Below are 21,298 nucleotides of genomic sequence, written 5' to 3'. Positions count from 1 at the left end.
ACACACACACACACACACACACCAGGTGGACTCAGAGGAGAGCTAGATTTCAGACTACGTGTGAAGAAGAAAGAGGACTTAGCAGTGGTTCCTAAATGGCACCTGGTGACACAGAACACAGATGTTGTTGAGAAAAGAGGTATGGGAAGATCCTGAGAATTACAGAGGAGCAATGACTCTAGAATGAGAATCAAAATTTTAAATATCTTCAAAAGCCCAATAGTGAACACCAGCTGTCTTAGTCAAGGGTTCTATTCCTGCACAAACATCATGACCAAGAAGCAGTTGGAGAGAAAAGGATTTATTCAGCTTACACTTTCCACATTGCTGTTGATCACCAAAGGAAGTCAGGACTGGAACTCAAGCAGGGCAGGAAGCAGGAGCTGATACAGAGGCTATGGATATGTTACTTATTGGCTTGCTTCCTCTGGCTTGTTCAGCCTGCTCTCTTATAGAACCCAAGACTACCAGCCCAGAGATGGTCCCACCCACAAGGGGCCTCTCCTCCTTGATCACTAATTGAGAAAATGCCCCACAGATGGATCTCATGGAGGCACTTCCCCAATTGAAGCTCCTTTCTCTGTGATAACGCCAGCTTGTGTCAAGTTGACACACAAAACCAGCCAGTACAATTGACCCCTTGTCAACTTGACACACAAACACATCACTATTAATCCTCAACCCTTACATTCTTATTCATCCCCAAGATCCAAATAACTTTAAGTGTCCCACAGTCTTTACATATTAAAAGTTCAATCCCTTTAAAATATCCAATACCTTTTAAAATTCAAAGTCTTTTAAACACTCAAAGTCTCTCAACTGTGGACTCCAATAAAATAACTTCTTTCCCCAAAAGGGAAAATTTATCAGGGCACAGTCACAATCAAAAGCAAAATCAGACTCCAACCATCTAATGTCTGGGACTCAACTCATGAGTCTGGGCTCAACTCAACTTCAGGGCTCCTCCAAGGGCTTGAGTCACTTCTCCAGCCCTGCTTTTTGTAGCACACATCTTTTCTTCTAGGCTCCAGCTGCCTGTACTCCACTGCTGCTTTTGTCCTTGGTGGTCATCTCATGGTACTGGCATCTCCAAACACTGCTGTCTTCTGCTGTAACTAGGCTTCACTAACAGCCTCTCATAGGCTCTCTTCATGATGCCAAGTCTCAACTCCTTTGCATGATCTCTTCTGAACTGGGTCATCAATTGCAACTTAGGCTGCACCTTCAACAATGGCCTTCCATGGCCTCTCATAGTGCCAAACCTCAGCTGCTCTTCATGACCCCTTCATGCCTTCAAAACCAGTACTACCTGGGTGACTCTTACACCTTACCAAGTCCAGCCACAACACAAGGTTCAATGTTGGCTATCTCTGGAACACAGCCTCTGTGCTCTCAGAAAACACTTCCCAGAAGATTTTACCTCAATGATGCTGGTCTCTTCTTAATCACCTCTAACTTAGCTCCAGCTAACCAGCATCAATAGTCAATAGTAATGCAAAGTTTTTGCTTTAGTAGTTCTGGTATCTTGTTAATCACAGCTGATTCTTCAGCCCCAACTAACCAGAACCACAGAATTTTCACAATCAAAATAGCAATGACCCTGATAAAAGTCTTTAATCTTCCCTCTGAAATTTCACAATCCAGGCCTCCATCTTCTGCACTGTCCTCAACATTATCTTCCAAGCTCCTACACAACACCCCACAGAGCTCTTAACACCGATCTTCTAGCTCAAAGTTCCAAAGTCCTTCCACAGTCCTTTCCAAAACATGGTCAGGTTGTCACAGGAATACCCCACTTCTGGTACCAATTTGTCTTAGTCAGGGTTTCTACTCCTGCACAAACATCATGACCAAGAAGCAAGTTGGAGAGGAAAGGATTTATTCAGCTTACACTTCCATATTGTTATTCATCACCAAAGGAAGTCAGGACTGGAACTCAAGCAGGTCAAGAAGCAGGAGCTGAGGCAGAGGCCATGGATGGATGTTTCTTACTGGCTTGCTTCCCCCAGCTTGCTCAGCTTGCTCTCTTATAGAACCCAAGACTATCAGCCCAGAGATGGCACCACCCACAAGGGGACCTCCCCACCTTGATCACTAATTGAGAAAATGCCCTACAGCTGGATCTCATGGAGGCACTTCCCCAACTCAAGTTCCTTTCTCTGTGATAACTCCAGCTTGTGTCAAGTTGACACAAAACCAGCCAGTACACCAGCAATAGTATGTAAAGTGTCAGTGTGGGAGTAAAGTGACAGGTGTTCCTCACTGGGGAGAAAGGATACAGCAGCTACTCAGGTCCAGTTGCTCATTGTCATTGAGAGGAATATCCAGGGTGGCCAATTATTTTCCCCAAATACTCCAGACAGAAATCAATTTTTTAAATAAAAAAAAATCATCTGATTTTAACACTATCTAATTAAAAGAATACCTGATGGTCACATTTCTTCTATAGTAAGCTGAGGCCTGGTGGAGGGTGGGGCACTCTGGCCTATATAATAATTTACACTCACCCAAAGCACTGGACACACCACTGGTAAATGTGTAGTTGATAACAGGGGATTTCTCCACCATCTCCCAGAAGTCAGAAAGATTCCTTCCTGAAAAAAAAATCATATCATGAAGGTGGATTGTAGGTCTGCATGCTGGAGTATGAAGGAAGCTCAATGCTCACCCAGAGAACCTCCAGGTCATTGCTGCTCACCTGACTTTCCCACCATCACACAGATGAAGACACAGTCCGATTCATTGGTCTGACTCACTGTAAGACAAACCAGCACAAAACCACAATATTGCAATGGCCAACCAGGACATGGTCTCTAGGATCAGCTGTAAGGCTAAAATATTGGTTCTGTCTGTCTGATCCCCCATTCAGCATATCATGTATACTGTCTCACTGAGCCCTCATTACCATCACATGAAAGATGTGAGCACATGTCTGCAGACCTTTAACAGAGCATCCCCAGTGTTTTTAGAGACCAATGTGTTTAGGAACACAGATTTATATAAGATCTCCCAGCAGCAACCCAGGAAGCCTGCAGCAATCTCATTCATACCAGCCATTATTCATTTGTAAAAATGTTTGACCTTTTGTAGTATGTAGAAAGTAGTCACTTTCCCCGAGTTTACCTTTTTGTCTTTAAAAATAAAGGGGGGAAGTTATAGCCACTGCTAGACTCTGATGATACCCTCCCTATGTTGATTTTGATATTTGCCCTTCAATTTGTGGGACTTCAGAAGATCCCTATTTGGATGATGGAGACATCAAGGACTGGTGTTAGAAACAAGCCCACGTCTATAACCTAAATAGAGCTTACCTGAGGGTGTCTGGCAGCCTGACCCATAACAGAGCTTGGCATGTGGAAACCTACCAGGCTTTGCTATATTTTTTTTTTTTTTGAGGAATACTAGACCTGAAGCTTGCCAAACACCTTAAAAATACACACCAGAGAGGATGGAGGTTGACTTAAAAATCTCAGTGAGGTAGCTTGTAGAATTTCCAACAATGTCCACCAGCAATGCTGTGAAATCTGCAAGATAAATTGAAGAAGCTCTCTCAATTCTGAAACTGAGACACAAGGGGAAAGAGGTTTCATTTAGATTTTCCTTTTCTCAGAATAGATTTTACAATTGTAGTTTAAGTTAATATGTTAAAGACTATTGATACTCACACATAGAAAATTACAAATGAAAAAACCAGTAAAGGCAAATCCAAGGAGAGAACTTTTATAATCCAACTCTCTCTCTTGTAATATCCAAGAGCTACTAAGATCTCCCTTACTTCATCTAATTTTGTTAAGCTACCAGATCTATGCAAGAGGAAACAAGCCCTCAGATGTGTAAGGTCTATTTATACAAAGTTGGAATTTGAAAATACAGCAAAATTTAATGTCAGGTTGTGAATTACAGACTTAAAAATAGACAGGATCTCTACACAATATCAACAGGAATGTCCTCTTTGCCCCACTTTATTTAGAGCATGGAAGAGAAAGTCTGGGAGACTTCTATAACACTTTTGATTGCAGAACCATTGAATACATTCTGAACGAGAAGCCCACTGGATGACCTCCCATTGTGCCTCTTAGAGATGCTTCTTTTCCTCATCAACAGGATGGAGAGTTGCTTGGAAGAACAACCAGACTTGAAAACACATACCCTGTAGATGCAGAGTGATGCCTTATGATAATCAGTAGTTGGTGGAGTAAGTCAACACTAGCAGGAGATGGGAGATGAGCCTGAGTCACAATGTGACAGTGTCTTTACATGGTTACCCTGTGTGCTGTCTGGTTTTGTGTGTTAACTTGACACAAGCCAGCCATCAGAGAGAAAGAAGCCTCAGTTGAGACAATGCCTCCAGGAGATCCAGCTGTAAGGTATTTTCTCAATTAGTTAATGGGAGAGGTCCCAGCGCATTGTGGATGGTTTTGTCCATGGGCTAGTGATCCTGTGTTATATTAGAATGCAGGCTGAGCAAGCCATGTAAGCAAGCCACAGCAGCACTTACCATAGCTTCTGCAGAAGCTCCTGCCTTCAGGTTCCTGTTATGCTTGAGTTCTGTTCGGGCTCCCTCAGTGATGAACTACAATGTATACCAATGTGGAACTGTAAGCCAAATAAACCCTTTCCTCCCCAACTTGAATTTTGGTCATAGTGTTTCCTTGCAGCAATAGAAATCATAACTAAGACACCCTGGATGAAGGAGTGCTATGTAGCATACCTCTGCAGATGTTGACACCACTCTGTCCAGAAGGCTGGAGAAAACGATTCTCTTCTTTCTGTATTATGTTGTAGAACTTATTAATGTGTTCAATCTCATTACTCTTCCATCTAATTTTTTTCCACTTCTCAAACTCTCCTTCATTAATTCACTTATCCAACATATATCCATAGAATGTCTACAATGTGACAGACAGCTGCTAGGTACTTGAGATTCTTGTAATATATACAGAGGAAGTTAAAGTTAATTGGGGGGGCATAAAAATGGATCAGCATGCAAATATATTTGTCACAATTCTGCTGACTTGTGTTGGATGTCCAGGAAGGACTCACATGATGGAAGTAGAAAACCTACTCCTGAAAGTTGTCCTCTGACCTTTTCATGTGTGCTATGGCACACTACTATGACATGTGCATGCTCTCCCTCCAGCAAACACATAAGTAAATATGTTTAAAACACTGTAAAATTAATGGGAAAGAAAGACTTAGAAGTTGAATGATAAAAATGCAAAGATTCATAGAAGCTATGAGCAGCACTCTGAATCCAGATACCAAGGATCAATCCTAGTTCTGCCCAAGGATTAAAAAAAAAAGATGGTAGTTGACCAGAGTCCTATAGCATATTATAGAGCTTGGATTTGAGCTGAGATTCGCCTTGAGCCAAAAGTCCTCTCCTCCCAAGATATCTACCACCCACTCATACAACCTGTCACTTGGCATCTTCAGCCCACTTCCTCTTTGAAAGGATGTTTGCAACTCTTTCATTTGGGTTTGAAAAAAAAAAAGCCAGCCATTCTTACTTTCAAGTTGTTCATTGTTCCTACAAAAATTCAATTAGCTGATTTACTAACAATGCTCAGAGATGCTTTATGTCTAAGCCCCTTTATGTGTAAATAGGAGACAGGAACAAATTTTGGCTATCCAATTGGTGATGATTTTAAAACCACTTTTTAATATTCAGTGTAAACAGGCTGTGGAATCCATTTGAGCATTGCTGACAAAAAAGGGTAAATGCCTGTAAGATTTCTAGAAGTTTTAACAAATTGGATCACAACAAGATTGTTTCCCTGTCAGCCAACAATTCCATTTCAATGGCTTTATCCTACAGAGATAATTTGGCTAGTGCTTCAAGTGATTCTGCACAGGTGCACACCACAGCACTGTTTATAACAGGAAAGGTTGTCAGGAATGGGAAACAGGTGAATAACCATCACCTTGTCCTTCAGTCACCATCTTTTTGAAGGACTGGGCATATTTCCATATATTGAGATAGAATACATTTTAAGACACACACTCCATAAAAATTTATCAATTATACATATGATGGAGCATCAAGGCATCACTATACCTTCAAAATAAAAGCTTCTTCTTGCAGTAGATGGGAATTAATACAATGATTCACAACTGGACAATGTACAGACAGCACTTTTGGAGCATTCAGCCTAAATTGCATTTCATTATCAAACCCCTCCTCTCAAAGCTCAGGGATTGATTTTGAAGAGTTGACAGTAAGATCATAAGAGTCAGAGTTGATAGACCATGTCAAGGAAGCAAGACAACAGGACTGATGCATGTGATGTTTCAGAGACTGTGACAGAACACACATGACCTGCACAGATTCAAACTAGAAAGCCCCACCCATGGAGGACAAGTGGACATAAAGTGCCACCCTTAGCCAAGAATCTACTTGCAACTGACAACTTTTGGGAAAGGGAAAGTCAGTTTTCTCCAGTGGAGTGTCACTGAGTGTATCAACCACACTCCAGGAAAGATGCTGTGCTCAGAAATAACTGAATTCTATGTATGTTTGTTTTTGTGCACTCTTTATTTTGTTATGGTATGTTTCTTTTCTTTTGTTTTGTCTCATGTTTTAGTTCAATGGTTTGATTTTCTTTCTTTTTTTTGTGTGTGTGAGAGAGAGCATGTTAGATGCAGAGAGAGATGTGGAGATTCTGGGAGAAGTTGATGTGAGGAGATATGGTCAAAATATACAGTAAGGAAAATTTTAACAATAAAGTAGATAGAATTAAAAAGTAAGTTAAAAAATATGCTCTAACATTACTTTAGTAAAAGAATGTTAAATCTTAGTTAGGGCAAAGCTTCTTTTTTTCTTCTTAACAACATTGTATCTTCAAGCCTTCTTTTCAGGGGTGTGGTCATATCAGTGCACAATGCAATGTGAATGGTGTCTGCACTGTAAGTGTATGGCAAGTGAGTAAGCCTTCCATTTCTTCACACCCTTGTCTTATCACTAGAGTGTGGTGGTAAACTACCTTTCATCCACGAACAAAGGCAACACCTTATAGAAAGCAGAGCAACAAGTTAGAAGGAACCCGGGCCTTTATATTTAAAGGTTACATAGCTAGACTAAGTGTTTCCAAAACATATTAATATAAAAATACATTAAATATTTAAGTAGAAAAAAAGAACAAGGAAAAGAACCCCTTGCTTCTTTTGCAATCTATATTTTATTTTATTATTTTATTTTTTGGTTTTTTGAGACAGGGTTTCTCTGTGCAGCCCTGGCTGTCCTGGAACTCACTCTGTAGACCAGGCTGGCCTCAAACTCAGAAATCCTCCTGCCTCTGCCTCACAAGTGCTGTGATTAAAGGCGTGCGCCACCACACCCGGCTGCAATCTATATTTTAGCATGTAATCAGAGGAATCTTTTTACAGATGTGGTACAAACTGTAGGAAGTTGCTCTGGTGCTGCTATGCATCCAAATGCTAATTTCTTTTCCCGAAGATCCAGTTTCTCCAAAATGAGCAGAACTTCACATGCATCCACTTTTGTTGTGTAAATCTTGCCCGTTAAGTTATCTCTGATTGGTTGATAAAGATGCCTGCAGCCTGGGCTAGGCAGAAGATATGAGGCAGGGTAGAGGTTACCATGGTTTTTGGCGGGGAACAGAAAGAGAGGAGAAGGATGAGGAGGGAAAGGAAGAAGTTTCCATGGAATAGATGGATTGTGAGCACATGGCCATGAGGGCCAGTTTGTTGGGAAGGAGTGCTCTAGGCAGAACATGGCAAGAGATATCTCGGGGTTACTGAGTAGGAAGTAGGAAGTAGCATAGAGAGTTGATATCTGCCCAGTTCTAGTGCTTTACAGATTATTATTTAAAAAAAGGTTTTGTGGTTTTATTTGGGAACTAAATGATCTAAGGTGGGTTAGAAACCCCTAAATAATATGTACCACCATAACCAACTTTATAGTTCCTTGGCACTAGAGAATCACACTATTGCACTGAGTTCCTGAGTTGTCCTTGTGGCCTGTAATCTGCCAGGCAGTTATTGTGCCTTCATTTAATTTCTGTCCCTTCATCTAGACCAGTGGTTCTCAACCTTCCTAATGCTGTGACCCTTTAATGCAGTTAGTTTCTCATGATGTAGTGACCCCCAACTGTAAAATTATTTCATTGCTATTTCATAACTGTATTTTTCCTACTGTTATGAATTGTAGTATAACTATCTGATATGCAGGATATCTGATATTTGACCCTCCCAATGGGGTTATGGCCCACAAGTTGAGAATTTTAAGAAACATGCAATACATTTGGATTATAAAAGCAATATATAGTGGTGCACGCCTTTAATCCCAGCACTCAGGAGGCAGAGGCAGGTGGATTTCTGAGTTCCAGGTCAACCTGGTCTACAAAGTGAGTTCCAGGACAGCCAGGGCTATACAGAGAAACCCTGTTTCAGAAAAAAAAAAAAAAAAAAAAAAAAAGCAATATATAGTGTCATTGAAAATAATTCCAAACATTGCAAGTCCATATTTGTGAACAGTCTACCATTTTGAAACACTTTAATCTTGTCATCAGAGATAATAGACTTTCTGCTTTTCAAATAAATACATATTTTATCATTGATAACACTATACTCTGGATACTATCTAGAATTTCTTTTCCTATCTGAAAATTCTTGGGAACATTGATTCCCTCTTAGAGGCAATATCTGGCCACACACACTCATTGTTTACTATACAGGTTACATTTCAAAATTTCCCAGTGGTGTATATTTACATTTTTCCATGATTTTGCCACATAAACAATGGTGATGAATACCCATTTGTGTATATACAGAGATGTCTCCATAGAAAAAAAAAAACAGACAAGGAAATATGCACACATTTAAGTGTAATAAGCATCACTATGTTTTATTTTACTATGAGAAAAAAAATACACCCAATGGCACAATCAGAATTGAAAAAGCTACAAGGTTATAGTGGACTCCACCTACCTGATAAGTCATTGGTCCTATTGCTCAAACAGTAGCAGTGCCTGGTAGGGAATTTGGCTGGGTCGACTGTCTTTGGGTTGGAAACTGTGAAAAGAAAGTATTTCCTTAGTGCCATGACACTGTGCCTGTCCCTGAGCCCCTCACCCACCAAATCACCACAGGAGAACTGCTATCACTTACTGTTGTAGATGGCCACGGAAACCTTGTGAAAGGCAAATGAACTATAAGAAGTGATGCTAAGCACGGAGAAGAATTGCTTGCTATCTGTGAAGAAGGGGAGAAAGAAGCACAAATGCTTGCTGACACAGTTTTAAATAATTAGTACTACCAATACCTGTGACTTCAGTTCTGGGAGGCTGAGTTAGGAGGATTGTGTGTTTGTAGCCAGACAAAGCAATAAACTGAGACTTTTGTCTTGAAAAGCAAACAAAAAAGGAAGGACATGTGAGGGAGAGTGAATATGTGCAAGGTAAAGGATGTATTTATATCAAAATGTTGTAAATAGACATCTAGACCAGTGTAATAAAATAGAAGACCTGAACATGAATACATGTAACTATGGTCACATGATAGGTTTTAGTTAGGGTTTTTTTTTTTATTTTTAGCAAATAGAAATTTGAAGAGATGAGTTTATTTCCTTTTACAGATTGTGTCCATTATCCAGGTAGGTCAGGCAGGAAATCAAGACTGGAGCCTGGGGACAGAAACTGAAGCACAGATCATGGAGGAGTACAGCTTATTGGCTTGCTTACTTGAAGCTTTCTCAGGGCCATCAACACAGGAGTGGCACTACCTACAGTGAGCTGGACTCTGTCACATCAATTATCAAACAAGAATATATGCCACAGGCTTGTTTATAGACTAATCTGGTAAAGGCATTACTGCAGTTGAGGTTCCCTCTTCAAAAATTACTCTAGCCTGTCTCAAGGTAACATAAAATTATCCAGTACATAATATTTGCCAAAGGTGCCAAAAACACACATTGGAGAAAAGATAATATGTTCAAGAAGTGGTGCTGAGAAAACTGGATTTCTACAAGCAGAAGAATGAAGTTAGATTCATATCTATCACCTTCAGTGAAAATTAACTCCAAGATGAGCAAGTCTCAACGTAAAACTTGAAACTCTAAAACAGTTAGAAGAAAACAAGATACAGCTGTAGGAAAGGGCTTTGCAAATAGGATTCCATTTGCCCCATTATTAAGGACACAACTGACACCTGAGATGTTGTAAAACTAAAAGACTCTGGACAACTAAGGAGACAATGAAGTGAAGAAGAAACACATATATTGTGGGAGGATCTTTGTCAGCTATGCATCTTACAGAGGACTAATATTGAGAATAAAAACCCCAGAAGTTAAGAAAATAAATGACCAAAGTTAGGTAACGGGCTATGGATCCAAAGAAATAAAAACATCCAATAAATAACTCAAAAGTGTTCATCATCCTTAGCAATTAAGGAAGGGCAAAATGAAACAACTTTGAGATTTCATCTCATCCCAGTCAAAATGGCTAAGACTGACAAATATAAGCATTTCTATTTAGGGAGGAAAAAAATTTTAAAAAATGTAAATAAATTTTCAAAGGAGGGCAATATGTTGGAATAGATCCTAGCTCCAATGAACTTGTCTGCAGCACAACTTCTATACCTGGGGCTCAGGAAACATTGCAAAAGAGGAGAAAGAAATATTGTAAAACCCAGAAGTCTAGAAAGTCTGCTGTGATAATATTTCTCCTATATATCAAAGTGAAGCTACATCTGCAATATCAACAATATAGCTGCACCCAACAGGACCAGAACAGTTACAATAGTAATATTCAAGCTAAGAACGAAGGGGGAATATCATGGGTTCCACACCTAGACAAGGATCTATAGGCAACTATGACTCCTGAGAGAGGAAGAATTAAACCCTTTAATGGATGAAACTACTAACCTGTTATCTACTACAAAGTCATCTGTGGCCATAATATATTGACTAACAGGTTGTTTATCTATGATTCAATCTGTAACATAACAATAAAAAGTCATTGATTTGAAAGGGAGTGAGGAGCAGATATGGGTTAGAGAAAGAAAAGGAAAGAGGGAAGTGATATATTTTAATTAAAATATTTAATAAAAATATATTGTAGCAAACACCATTATTTTATATACATTCTGAAAAGAGAAAAAAGAACATAAAAGAAAATGAGAATAAAGTGAAGAAATGAGAAACTATTTTATGAGCAAATAGAATAGAAATGCAACAAAGTAATGATAAAAGTCAATACCAGTAAAAAAACAATGTCAAATATTTAATTATTATAGACTAAAATATTAACCAGCATGGCACAAAAGTACAAAAGCAATTATGCATGCCTTGGTAATAACTAACAGATCTCTAGCTGGACATAGGGACTACCTAACAAGAGGGAAATCATGCCTGGTCCTGAAAACCTAGGAAATCACCCATGGCTAATAAGGTCATGTATCTTGGAGGAGAATCTACAACCACTACTTTACTAAGCTGGTATAGCCAACTACATTATAAATGAAAAATAAAAATAAGTATAGGTCTCACCCCTTATCAAAGAAATGTCTCCCTGCAACAGACCAACATCACCACAGATAACCATAGCTAAATGCAAAGATCTGTGTGGTGTTAACCCCAACTGGTAAATCTAGAACACAGCATCTACACCCAAGGCTCAGGGATTGTAGAGGGAAGAGGGGCTGGAAAGACTGTAAGAGTCAGAGAAATAGGAACTTTGTTATGAGATGTTGACTCCTATCAATGTCAAAGAAGCCACCCCCCCCCCCGTGAAGTCTCATCGTCCATCGTCATGGCTTTCTAAGCAAGATCTGAACAAGGACCATACCAATAAACACGTTAATTGTGAATTGGGAGATCCCACAGAGCTTCATCTCTGAACAAAAAAATCCCAGGTAAATAAGGAATGCTGAAAGTCCAAGAAATAGTCCCTTCTGGAGAAGAGCCCAGAAATTGATTTTTCAACACCGAGTGGTAAATCCCGAAATCACATACATATGAGTAACATTACATGAACTAAGCAGGTTATATGTAAATATATAAAGGAATGTATACATATACACATATATATCTAACAATGATTAAGAAATAGAAGTTGATCAGGATGTGAAGTGGACAAAAAAATAAATTTTTGGAAAAAAAAACAAATGGTAAAAACAACAAAAGAGAAATAGAGGCTGCAAATCTGAGAAAGCTTAGCATGTATGCATGTGAAGGGTTGGCGGGAGGAGGGGGATGGGAAACACAATGTAATGTCATTCTATTTTAATTTTTAAAAATAAATGAAAAATAAAATGAAAACATTAAACAAAGAAACAAACAAAAACACCCTACTATAATAGCAGTTGCCATCAGACTATCTGATCCACCTGGCAACTCTAGAATTCTCTAAATGACCATCTAGGGTGTAGTGATTTCTCCAAGGTGTTGTGACAAAGTCCCACACAGTTAGAGAGAAAAACATGAGAAGTTGAAAATCTCATGATTTTAGAGACCAAAAGCCTGGGAAGGTGGGTATACAGAATTCTGTGTATGTATGTTGCGGTAAATCTCCAACCCAAATAAGCCTGGGCAATTAAAACACAACTCAATTAATATGAATACATGCTATGTGCCTAGATTGGGCAGATCTACGCTACCATCTTCCCCATATAAGAGAACCCTTATAACTTGAGATTTCTCCAGGCCAGGTGCTTCTGCTCCACTTCCTTCTTCCCCCTTCGTAGTCCTCTCTCCCTTTCTCTCTCAAAACCTTCAGCTCCACCTTCCCCTCTTTCTCCGCCCAATCACCGGCTCTAGCCTTTATTTATAAATTAAGGTGGGAAGGTTTGCAGGAAATCACCTGAGTGCCTACTCATTCCTTGTTCTCAGCCCCTCACAGGAGAACAGAATTAATATCAAATACAATTAACCCCAGGGCTATCTACAACATATGTATCTTTTAGTTTTTACTAAAATAGATTCATGAAATCCCCATCATTAAATACCTGCTGCCTATAAGTTATTTTGATAGACGCTAAAAGAAAATTACAAGAAGGCTAATAAGACAATAGCGTAAGCCTTAGAGCTCCTTTCAGCTTAAAACAACATATATTAAGTCATATAAACTTAATGAATAGCATTTCTTAGGGTGATACAGTTGTGATTGCAAATGACAGCCCTGCACATGATGCTCCCAGACCTCCCATTTCACGATGATGTATTCATGGTTGCCATGGGTTAAATAGGACAATGTGCTCTCCATTCTGAACATGGAGACACTATGGTATAGGTGTATAACGTATCCTGTCCAGGTCATAGATAGACTGAAAGGTAAGCCAGTACAAAGGAAGTCCATATAGACATGGTCTTTAAATAAGTGGTTACCTTTTAAAGCTCTATTGAGCATGCCATTCACAAGCTCTGTCAGGTTGAGTGTAGACAGATCCACTGACCTTGCTGGGAGTTCTGAAAGAGATTTCAAAACATCTCTGATAGGATGTGCTCTGTAACAGAAACAGTTTCTCATTTCCAAACTTGAACCAGAACTTCTTCAAGCACTTGTTGAACACAGACTAAGTGCCAGGCACAAGGGACTCAGAGGCAAGCAGCAATTCGTGTCGGGAGCTCAGTAGGTGAGAGTCAGTGGCACATACTGTGACTCACATAGCACTTGTTTTTAGGGATTAGTTTATCTCTGTGTTTGGAGAGAGCAGGAATTGACAGATTGCCCCTCATCCACAGGAGGAGGCTCAGGGTCATCACGAGTGTTCTCAGCACCTCTGAATTTGGAGATTCATGGTGGACACAAGTGTGGCACGGTACTGGCTTCTACTAAAATGTTATTATATTTTAAAATTCCACAACTCCAATATATTGGATTCAACCCCAGAAATGCCAATTTAAAAGAACTTGAATATGACCTATAAACCAGTATGGAGCATCAAAATCCCCCAGGTTTTGGTGTGTATGTTTACCAGGCTATTGGTTAAAATATTCCCTTCTCTCAGCTGTTACTGTGGACCAGAAAACAAGGTAGACAGAGTGATTGATGGTCATCTATCCTCTTTTAATGTACTTTATTGTTGGCATTATCTTTTCCAATTTTTACTTTATGCTTAAATGATATTACCCCTGCTGTGCCAATTGGGGATTCTTTTAGAGACGTGGAAAAAACTTGCTTAGCAGTCTAGATTCCCATACCATGGTGGAGGTAAGGAGACAACTCACCTGTAGTTGCGAGAACCTCTACTCCCTTTACCATCTTTTTTTCTTTGAAGACAGACTCTGGGAAAGAAAAAAAAAAAAACATAAAGCATACATCTCCTTCCAGCTCTGTGAGTAGGATCTAAGAAATTCTGAGAAGGGAAGAGACTGGGTCTTCCTATACTTGCTCCTCTAATTCAGTTTTAGGTCTAATCTGCAGACCGGTTGTGGTCCAGAGAACCATACACTCATAAATCAAATACATATAATGCAGTGTGTGTGATCTACCGACCTCATTAACTGAGTCAGGAAACTGGGCTTCAGAGAAAAGAATGACTGGTCTGACTTTGAACAACTAAGCACTCTCTCTCTCTCTCTCTCTCTCTCTCTCTCTCTCTCTCTCTCTGTGTGTGTGTGTGTGTGTGTGTGTGTGTGTGTGTGTGTGTGTGTGTGAAGGGCTCAAAATCCACTTTGTAGAACTACAGTACAATGGGCCTTCATAGTATCAGGCCACTTGCCTGTGAGTTTCTGGCTTCATGAAGCTTCTTGTGTGTAGCTTTGGAGGAAGGATACCCATAAGCAAAGGCAGTAGGAGTTGTAAGGGCAGCAACCTGGCCCTAGGGGAGGAAAAGGCCTCTTTGAGACAGTGACTGTCCAGGAGAATTAGTTGCTTTGAATCAGAGGGTGGAGACTTACACTGTACCTGTTGCTATCACTGCTGCAGAGATGACTGTTCATGGAAATTAAGATGAAAAGCACAGAATATTAAAGGTATAGAGCTTAGGAAACGTGCCCAGGGTTCCTGACGAAGGAAGGACGGAAGGAAAGAAGGAAGGAAGGAAGGAAGGAAGGAAGGAAGGAAGGAAGGAAGGAAGGAAGGAAGGAAGGAAGGAAGGAAAGAGTAGGGTAGGACTGTACCTGATGCATGAAGGAAGGATCCGTTTTTCTCCTTCTTGAGGCCTTCATTTCCAGACACTGAAACAGAAGTTTCCACCAGTGAAATGTACACTAGGGGACATCCTCACATAGTATGTAGCATCCTTAAAAATCATCTTGTCCATCACTTCCTTTCAAGGATGGAGAGACAAAACAAACAAACAAACAAACAAACAAAAACAAACAACAACCACCACCACCAACAACAAAAATCCACAAAGATTTAAGTTATAGACCCAAATCCCACAACAGGCAAAAACCAAGATAAAAACTGAAACACAGGCAGAAGGGATCTTCAGTAAAGCAACTCAGCTGTGATTTTTGTCTTGGTTCATTAAAGTATATTTAGTATGCTAAATAGTGTATTTCATTATAGTAGGAAGATATATTAGGATGTAATATGTGTCTTCTCCCCTTGCTCCAGATGCCAAGTCTTTCATTTTGTTTTGTGACTCACTGAGTATAACCAGGGCCACTCTGGTTATACTGAGTACACTAGGCAACTCTTCACTGGCTACATCACTAAAGAAAATGATATCCTCTCCTCCATCATGTCCCAACTGCCATTAGCTATGGAATTATCCATGTGAAATTGTTATTGACAACTGTGATTAAGCCAATGGAGTGGGTTGGCCTGATGCTGCTTGTATTCTATTGCTAAGTCTGGAAGAGGTGGTTGACCAGACCATCACATCCTCAAGTGATGCCCTGTGAATCTTCTCCCCATTTTAATTGGTTAATAATAGGCTAGAATCTGTGTCTGGTCAATGGAGCAGAAAGGTGGGACCAGAGGCTCGAGATGGGGTGGCAGTTAGAGATGAGAGGGAGAGGAAGAAGACAGAATAGGAAGAGGTTGCCATGGACCAGAAATGCATAGCCAGGAGAAACAGCAAGTAACAAGGGGCCTTATAGCTTGGGAATAAGTTAGTATAGTCCTAGATCTGCCTGTTATAGGGATATGGCTTATAATGAAAATATCTAAAGTGTGTGTCTCTTATATGGCTTATTAGGATTGAAAAACCCAGCAACAAGGCAACTTAAGTATTTAGTCCTTTTATTAATGACCAGACCAAGAGTGGGACTCGTGCCTCTGAAAAAAATCTCTTGGTCCCGAAGCTCAAGCACAAGATTTTAAAACATAAATCTATAATGAAATCGGTGTTTGAGCCGGACGTGGTGGCGCAAGCCTTTAATCCCAGCACTTGGGAGGCAGAGGCAGGCGAGTTTCTAAGTTTGAGGCCAGCCTGGTCTATGGAGTGAGTTCCAGTACAGCCAGGGCTACACAGAGGAACCCGGTGTCCAAAAAACAAACAAACAAAAAAAATAAACAAAAACAGAAAAAACGGTGTTTGCATAGAAGGCTACAATGGTGAGGGATTTGGGGTAGCCTAGTAAAATCTGCTTTCTTTGTATAGCTCAGCAGTATTTTTCAGAGACCACATAATATATTTGGACCATGGAAAAGGCCATGGACAATCCCAGAAGGGTTGACAAGGTGAATGTGACTGTTAAGACTGTGGACATCTGAGAAATGACCTGGCAAGCACAAAATAAAGTTAGGATGGGATATCATTACCCTAGTCATTTCGGATATCCGGGGCAGGTCTCATGAGCCCCTCCCCCAACTATTACTGGCTTAGTCTGGTGTGGGTCCTATGAAAGCAAATGCAACTGTTGTGAGTTTATGAGGGCACGCCGTGTCATAGCGTAAAACAGCGTTTCCTGGACATCCTTCTCTGCCTAGCTCTGATACTCTTTCTGCCTCGTTTTCCATGATGCCCTCAAAGTCTCCTCCATAAAAATTTTTGCTTAAAGAAATCTGTGACTCAACATCCATCCATCCATCCATCCATTATCTATCTGTCTGTCTGTCTGTCTATCTATCTATCTACTATCTATCTATATTTCAATCCATCAATCTATCACTTCCCTCTCTTTATTTCTTTTTAGACATTATTCTAGCTTTGATTTCAATATACCATTTTTATTAATTCTTTGGGAATTTCATAATGCATATAGTGAATTCTCGCATACACACATGCATACAGCACACACACACACACACACACATGCCCTTCTCATAATTCCTTCCAGATCAATCTGCTGTTCCTCTGTTATGTAGCACTGCATTCTACAGACAAACTCATTGAGACAGAAAATAAACAACTTAAAATAGTTTTAGGAAGCCTCATATTCACTAGGAACCTTCCTCCTCAAGATTATATAAACAGCAAAGACAGCTGAGAGTCACTCTCAGACAAGCCCGTCTGCCTGGCAGAAGCAGGGACCAGCTCAGTTGCCTGGGAGAAATAAAAACCAGCTGAGCTTCCTTTTAAGAGGATCGGAGCAACTTGGAGTGTACACTTTCCAACCTTCCTTAAGGCTGTGCGGTGCACTCCAGGTTTCTAGCTTTTGTGAGCTGTCAACATGTCCAGATGGGCTTTGGTGATGCAGCTATCTTTGAATAATTTCTGTTCCTGTAAGTGGCCCCTTACCCATATTCCTATAAGTAACCCTAGTTACTTACAGTTCACTAAGTTGGACTTTGGTGGTATCTGTACTTTGTTATGTTGTAGGTTGTGCATCTATGATAAGTAGACATGTGTGCTTCATCTCCCCAGGAAAAAATCTGTTCCATTCTAGAACACCCCTCCTCCATTGCCAACTTCATGTCCTCTTTTATTTATAAGCTACTGAATCCAGTTTGTGCTGCCCATATACTCATGGGTGTGGGACCATTCACTGGAGTGTGTTTGACCTAGTAGGGATAACATCTTTAAAGAAAATAGACTTTTCTTCTCCTAGAAGGCATTCACTCTGAGTAGCTCTTCAGAAAGGGGTGGGGCTCATGATCTCTTCCAACCCTGCAATGTATAAGCTTTGAACATCAATAGTTACATATGCCACTCTCTTCTAAAGTTAGAAATTCTTGTTTTTCAGTATTTGTAAATAAATTTGAAGTATACGGTCAGTGTCCCTGAAAACCAGAAATAGTTTTCTGTGGATCAAGTACATTTCGTATTATTTGCCTTTCAGATTGTCTTATTTGTGTGTGTGTGTTCATGTATGTTCACATGTGTGCCGGTGCACAAGCATGTGAGTGAGGACAGAAGATAAACTTGGCTGCTATACCTTAGACAATGCCTACCTTTCTCTTTTTAAAAGTAATGAACTTGGAACTTAGGTAGATAAGCTGGCTGGCTAAGGAACTCCAGAGGTTTACCCATCCTTGGCTCTCCAGCACTGGGATTACAAGTGCACCATCCCATGTTTGCCCTAAAACAAAGCAAAGCAAAGCAAAACAAAACAAAACAAAAAAACTTGGGCTCTGGGAATTGACCTTGGGTCCTTAGGAAATCACTTTACAGATTGAGCTATCCTGCCAATTCTTACCTCTTTTTTTTTGGTCTGAGACAGTATCAATGTAGCCCAGGCTATCTATCTTCAAGCATGCGCTAACTCCCTGCCCTTACCTCCTGAATGCTGGAATTTTAGGCATGTGTCACCATATTTGGAAAAATCTCAGGTGTCTAAAAGCATGTCACTCAGAAGCTGATTGCAAATAATTGTTGGACAGATTATATGCCTTTGCTTTTGGATAAAAAACCAAAACAACAAACAAACAAACACCCCAGCACACTAAAACTTTACCATAGCTGGTATCTGACAGTTTTCACACCCAACACCTATTATTTTTCTTAGAACAAGCACCTTTCATTCTTTCTCATTTCCTTTGGCATTGGAGTTATCCTCATTTAAAAGGGAGAAGCGTGGAGGCTCAAGTAGAGTAAGTAATTGTGAATAATTATCACACTCACATACAGGATACTGGTACAGCTGCTGGTTCTGGAGAAAGAGAAGTAGTTTCCTGTGGAAGTATTTTATGCCCATTTGGTACCATCTGCCTTTTGAAGTACTAGATGCTCTACTTAAGAGGAAAATTTAGAAAATGAGTAGAAACTTCCATCCTTCCTAAAAGCCCAATTGAATACTAAAGACGTCATCCCGCTCATGCTCTAAAAGTTCCGAATGGATGTGCAGTGTCTGGTTGCCATGTGAGCTGTTTTACCAGGTACAGTTCATTAGTCAAGTTCATACCATGTAAACCAGGAAAGGTAAAGGCAGGAGAGCTGTTCCACAGGTGATGATGTCAAACAACAATGCTTCCATCATAAATTTCATCATTTGATAGAAACCACAGTCTGTGCAGATTTGCTAGGATTCCCCGGAGGGATTGATTCAGAGAGCTCCAGAAATCTGCTGGAGTTAAATGAGCTGGGGGAGATGCCAACTCCCTACCTGTTGCAGGTGCGGGAGCCATTTCTTTATCTTTCTTGCCTTCTCCTTTAAGACCAGACACTACAATAAAATAAAATAGGCTTCATCAAAGAAGTTACAGTGAAACCATAACATCAGGCAGAAGTTAGTCCAACTTACCTATGTTTACAGATGAGAGAACTCTATCTAGAATCCTGTGATTTGTTTAAAATCCCATGTGTTTTGTTCACTCAGTCATCACATATTTATTGAAGACAAATGTGATTGAGACTGTTACTCAGCATCGGAATCTGTTAGGTATTGTATGTGTCGGAGAGGCAGATATAAAAGAAGGGAATTCTTTAGTGTAAAGGGTAGTAATTACAAAAAGTGCTTTGAGTGGAGTGTGACCATGAATGACAGGAAGCCTGATCTCAGCACAGGAATGTGGAAGTCTTCCCTGGGAGGGCAAGGTGAACTGAGATCTGAGAAGGAACAATGTCTGGGTAGGTAGGCTCTAAGTGGTAGAGTGCTGCCCTACATACAGTCTCAGTCCTGCATCACCTGTGAGCATCTTTCTGAAGAGCTGACTGAAGGTCAACATGTTGGGGCGTCAAGAAAGAAGGAGGTGGGTATTTTATGGGAGCTGGTGAAGATGAGGTAAGCAAGATCATTCGTAGCAAAGAAAGAACTTGGATTACCATCTAAACAGAAATAAGACATCATTGAATCATTTGTGTGGGAACCATGGAACAATATAATAAAGCGATGTAATCATCTAAATCCAAAGATCACTTAGGCTGACAGTGCAGAATGGTACAATAGGAGAATGAGTGAACTAGTTCAGAATACTCCCTTGGTGGGAGAGCAAATAAAGACCGGTGCTGTGAACAAGGATGGAAGAGGGACAGACTTCTGTGGTGCTCAAGCATGAAAGTCCACAGGAAAAGTAACAATGCGATTAGCATTTTGATCAAAACATTTAAGATTATGCATTGAAAGATTGCTGCTGGGTTTCTTAAAGCACAATAAGTAGCACCCTCATAAAACATACAGAATAGATACAAGGAAGTGAACAGCTCACCTGCATTCCAGAGAGAGAGGATACAGGCAAGACCCATACACAGCCTTATTGGAGGACAATGAAACAGGAAGCTCTGCATGCTTGGAAGCCTTGACAACCTGGGAGCAAAACATCAAGCTCTTAGAGGAAGCTAGCCTTGCTTAGTGAGCACTCTGATGTAGAATGTTCTGGAAGCAGTGCTGGGGGAGTCATTGGAATATAATCTCGTCAGGAAATGTTGAGGTTGTGCTGAGGTTTAAAAAAAATGGGTTCCGTGATTTCATTGGCTTAATTTTGAAACAAAGCTCATTTTTTGTTAATGCCCATATTTGATTATGAACCGTTGGAGAGGAAGCTCTGGCCCATATAGTTACCCAGGAGCCTAATTGTGTGGACTCTACCAATTTGTAGCTTTTAACCTGTTAGCTGTAGATTCCTTAGCTATGGTGATGGTGGGAAGGGCATAGCTTGTGGGTCTCAGAACAGCCCTCATGTGTTGGCAGAAAGGGATGTTTATTTCTTAGTTACAGTCGAAGTCAGAATCATGGGTCTACTCTGAGTGACTGCAGGAATCTGGGAATATGGCAGGTTTACCTGCGTATTTTAGGGGCATTTATGTAGTTTCCAAGATGAGAAATAGCCTCTAAAGACAAAACAGTGCTATTAACATTACTCTTAATATATTAAGTGTTAAAATTATGAATGTGGGTAACTCTTACAACTTGCCTGACTCTGTGGCATCTGTGACAACCATCTCTGACAGTTCATTCTGTAGCATGACAGCTAAAGTAGAAAAGAATATACTAATGACCAAAAAGTTATTGAGCACTTTCTGTGTGTCACATACCACACAGAACACTGGATGTACATTTTCCCTCAGT

General features: G+C 40.2%; 1 protein-coding gene across 1 annotated transcript in view; it reads right to left on the bottom strand.

Annotated features, from left to right (window-relative positions):
- Hhla1 (HHLA1 neighbor of OC90) overlaps positions 1-20,517 on the bottom strand; it is a 36,576-nt gene extending 16,059 nt beyond the window's left edge. Inside the window, exons 1-10 of the mRNA XM_021182717.1 lie at positions 20,439-20,517; positions 19,397-19,456; positions 15,080-15,136; positions 14,186-14,242; positions 13,343-13,423; positions 9,130-9,213; positions 8,950-9,033; positions 3,441-3,524; positions 2,699-2,755; positions 2,508-2,594 (exon numbers count right to left, since the gene is read on the bottom strand). Coding sequence (XP_021038376.1) covers positions 2,508-2,594; positions 2,699-2,755; positions 3,441-3,524; positions 8,950-9,033; positions 9,130-9,213; positions 13,343-13,423; positions 14,186-14,242; positions 15,080-15,136; positions 19,397-19,456; positions 20,439-20,517 — 730 coding nt within the window. The remainder of the gene's footprint in view (positions 1-2,507; positions 2,595-2,698; positions 2,756-3,440; positions 3,525-8,949; positions 9,034-9,129; positions 9,214-13,342; positions 13,424-14,185; positions 14,243-15,079; positions 15,137-19,396; positions 19,457-20,438) is intronic.
- Positions 20,518-21,298: the final 781 nt, after the last annotated feature.

The sequence above is a fragment of the Mus caroli genome, unplaced genomic scaffold (assembly GCF_978045245.1).
Source record: "Mus caroli unplaced genomic scaffold, Mus_caroli_1 scaffold_16, whole genome shotgun sequence".
In the NCBI taxonomy this organism is placed as follows: domain Eukaryota; kingdom Metazoa; phylum Chordata; class Mammalia; order Rodentia; family Muridae; genus Mus; species Mus caroli.
Note: the sequence above shows the minus strand (reverse complement) of the source record. Positions and strands in the feature narration are given on the sequence as shown.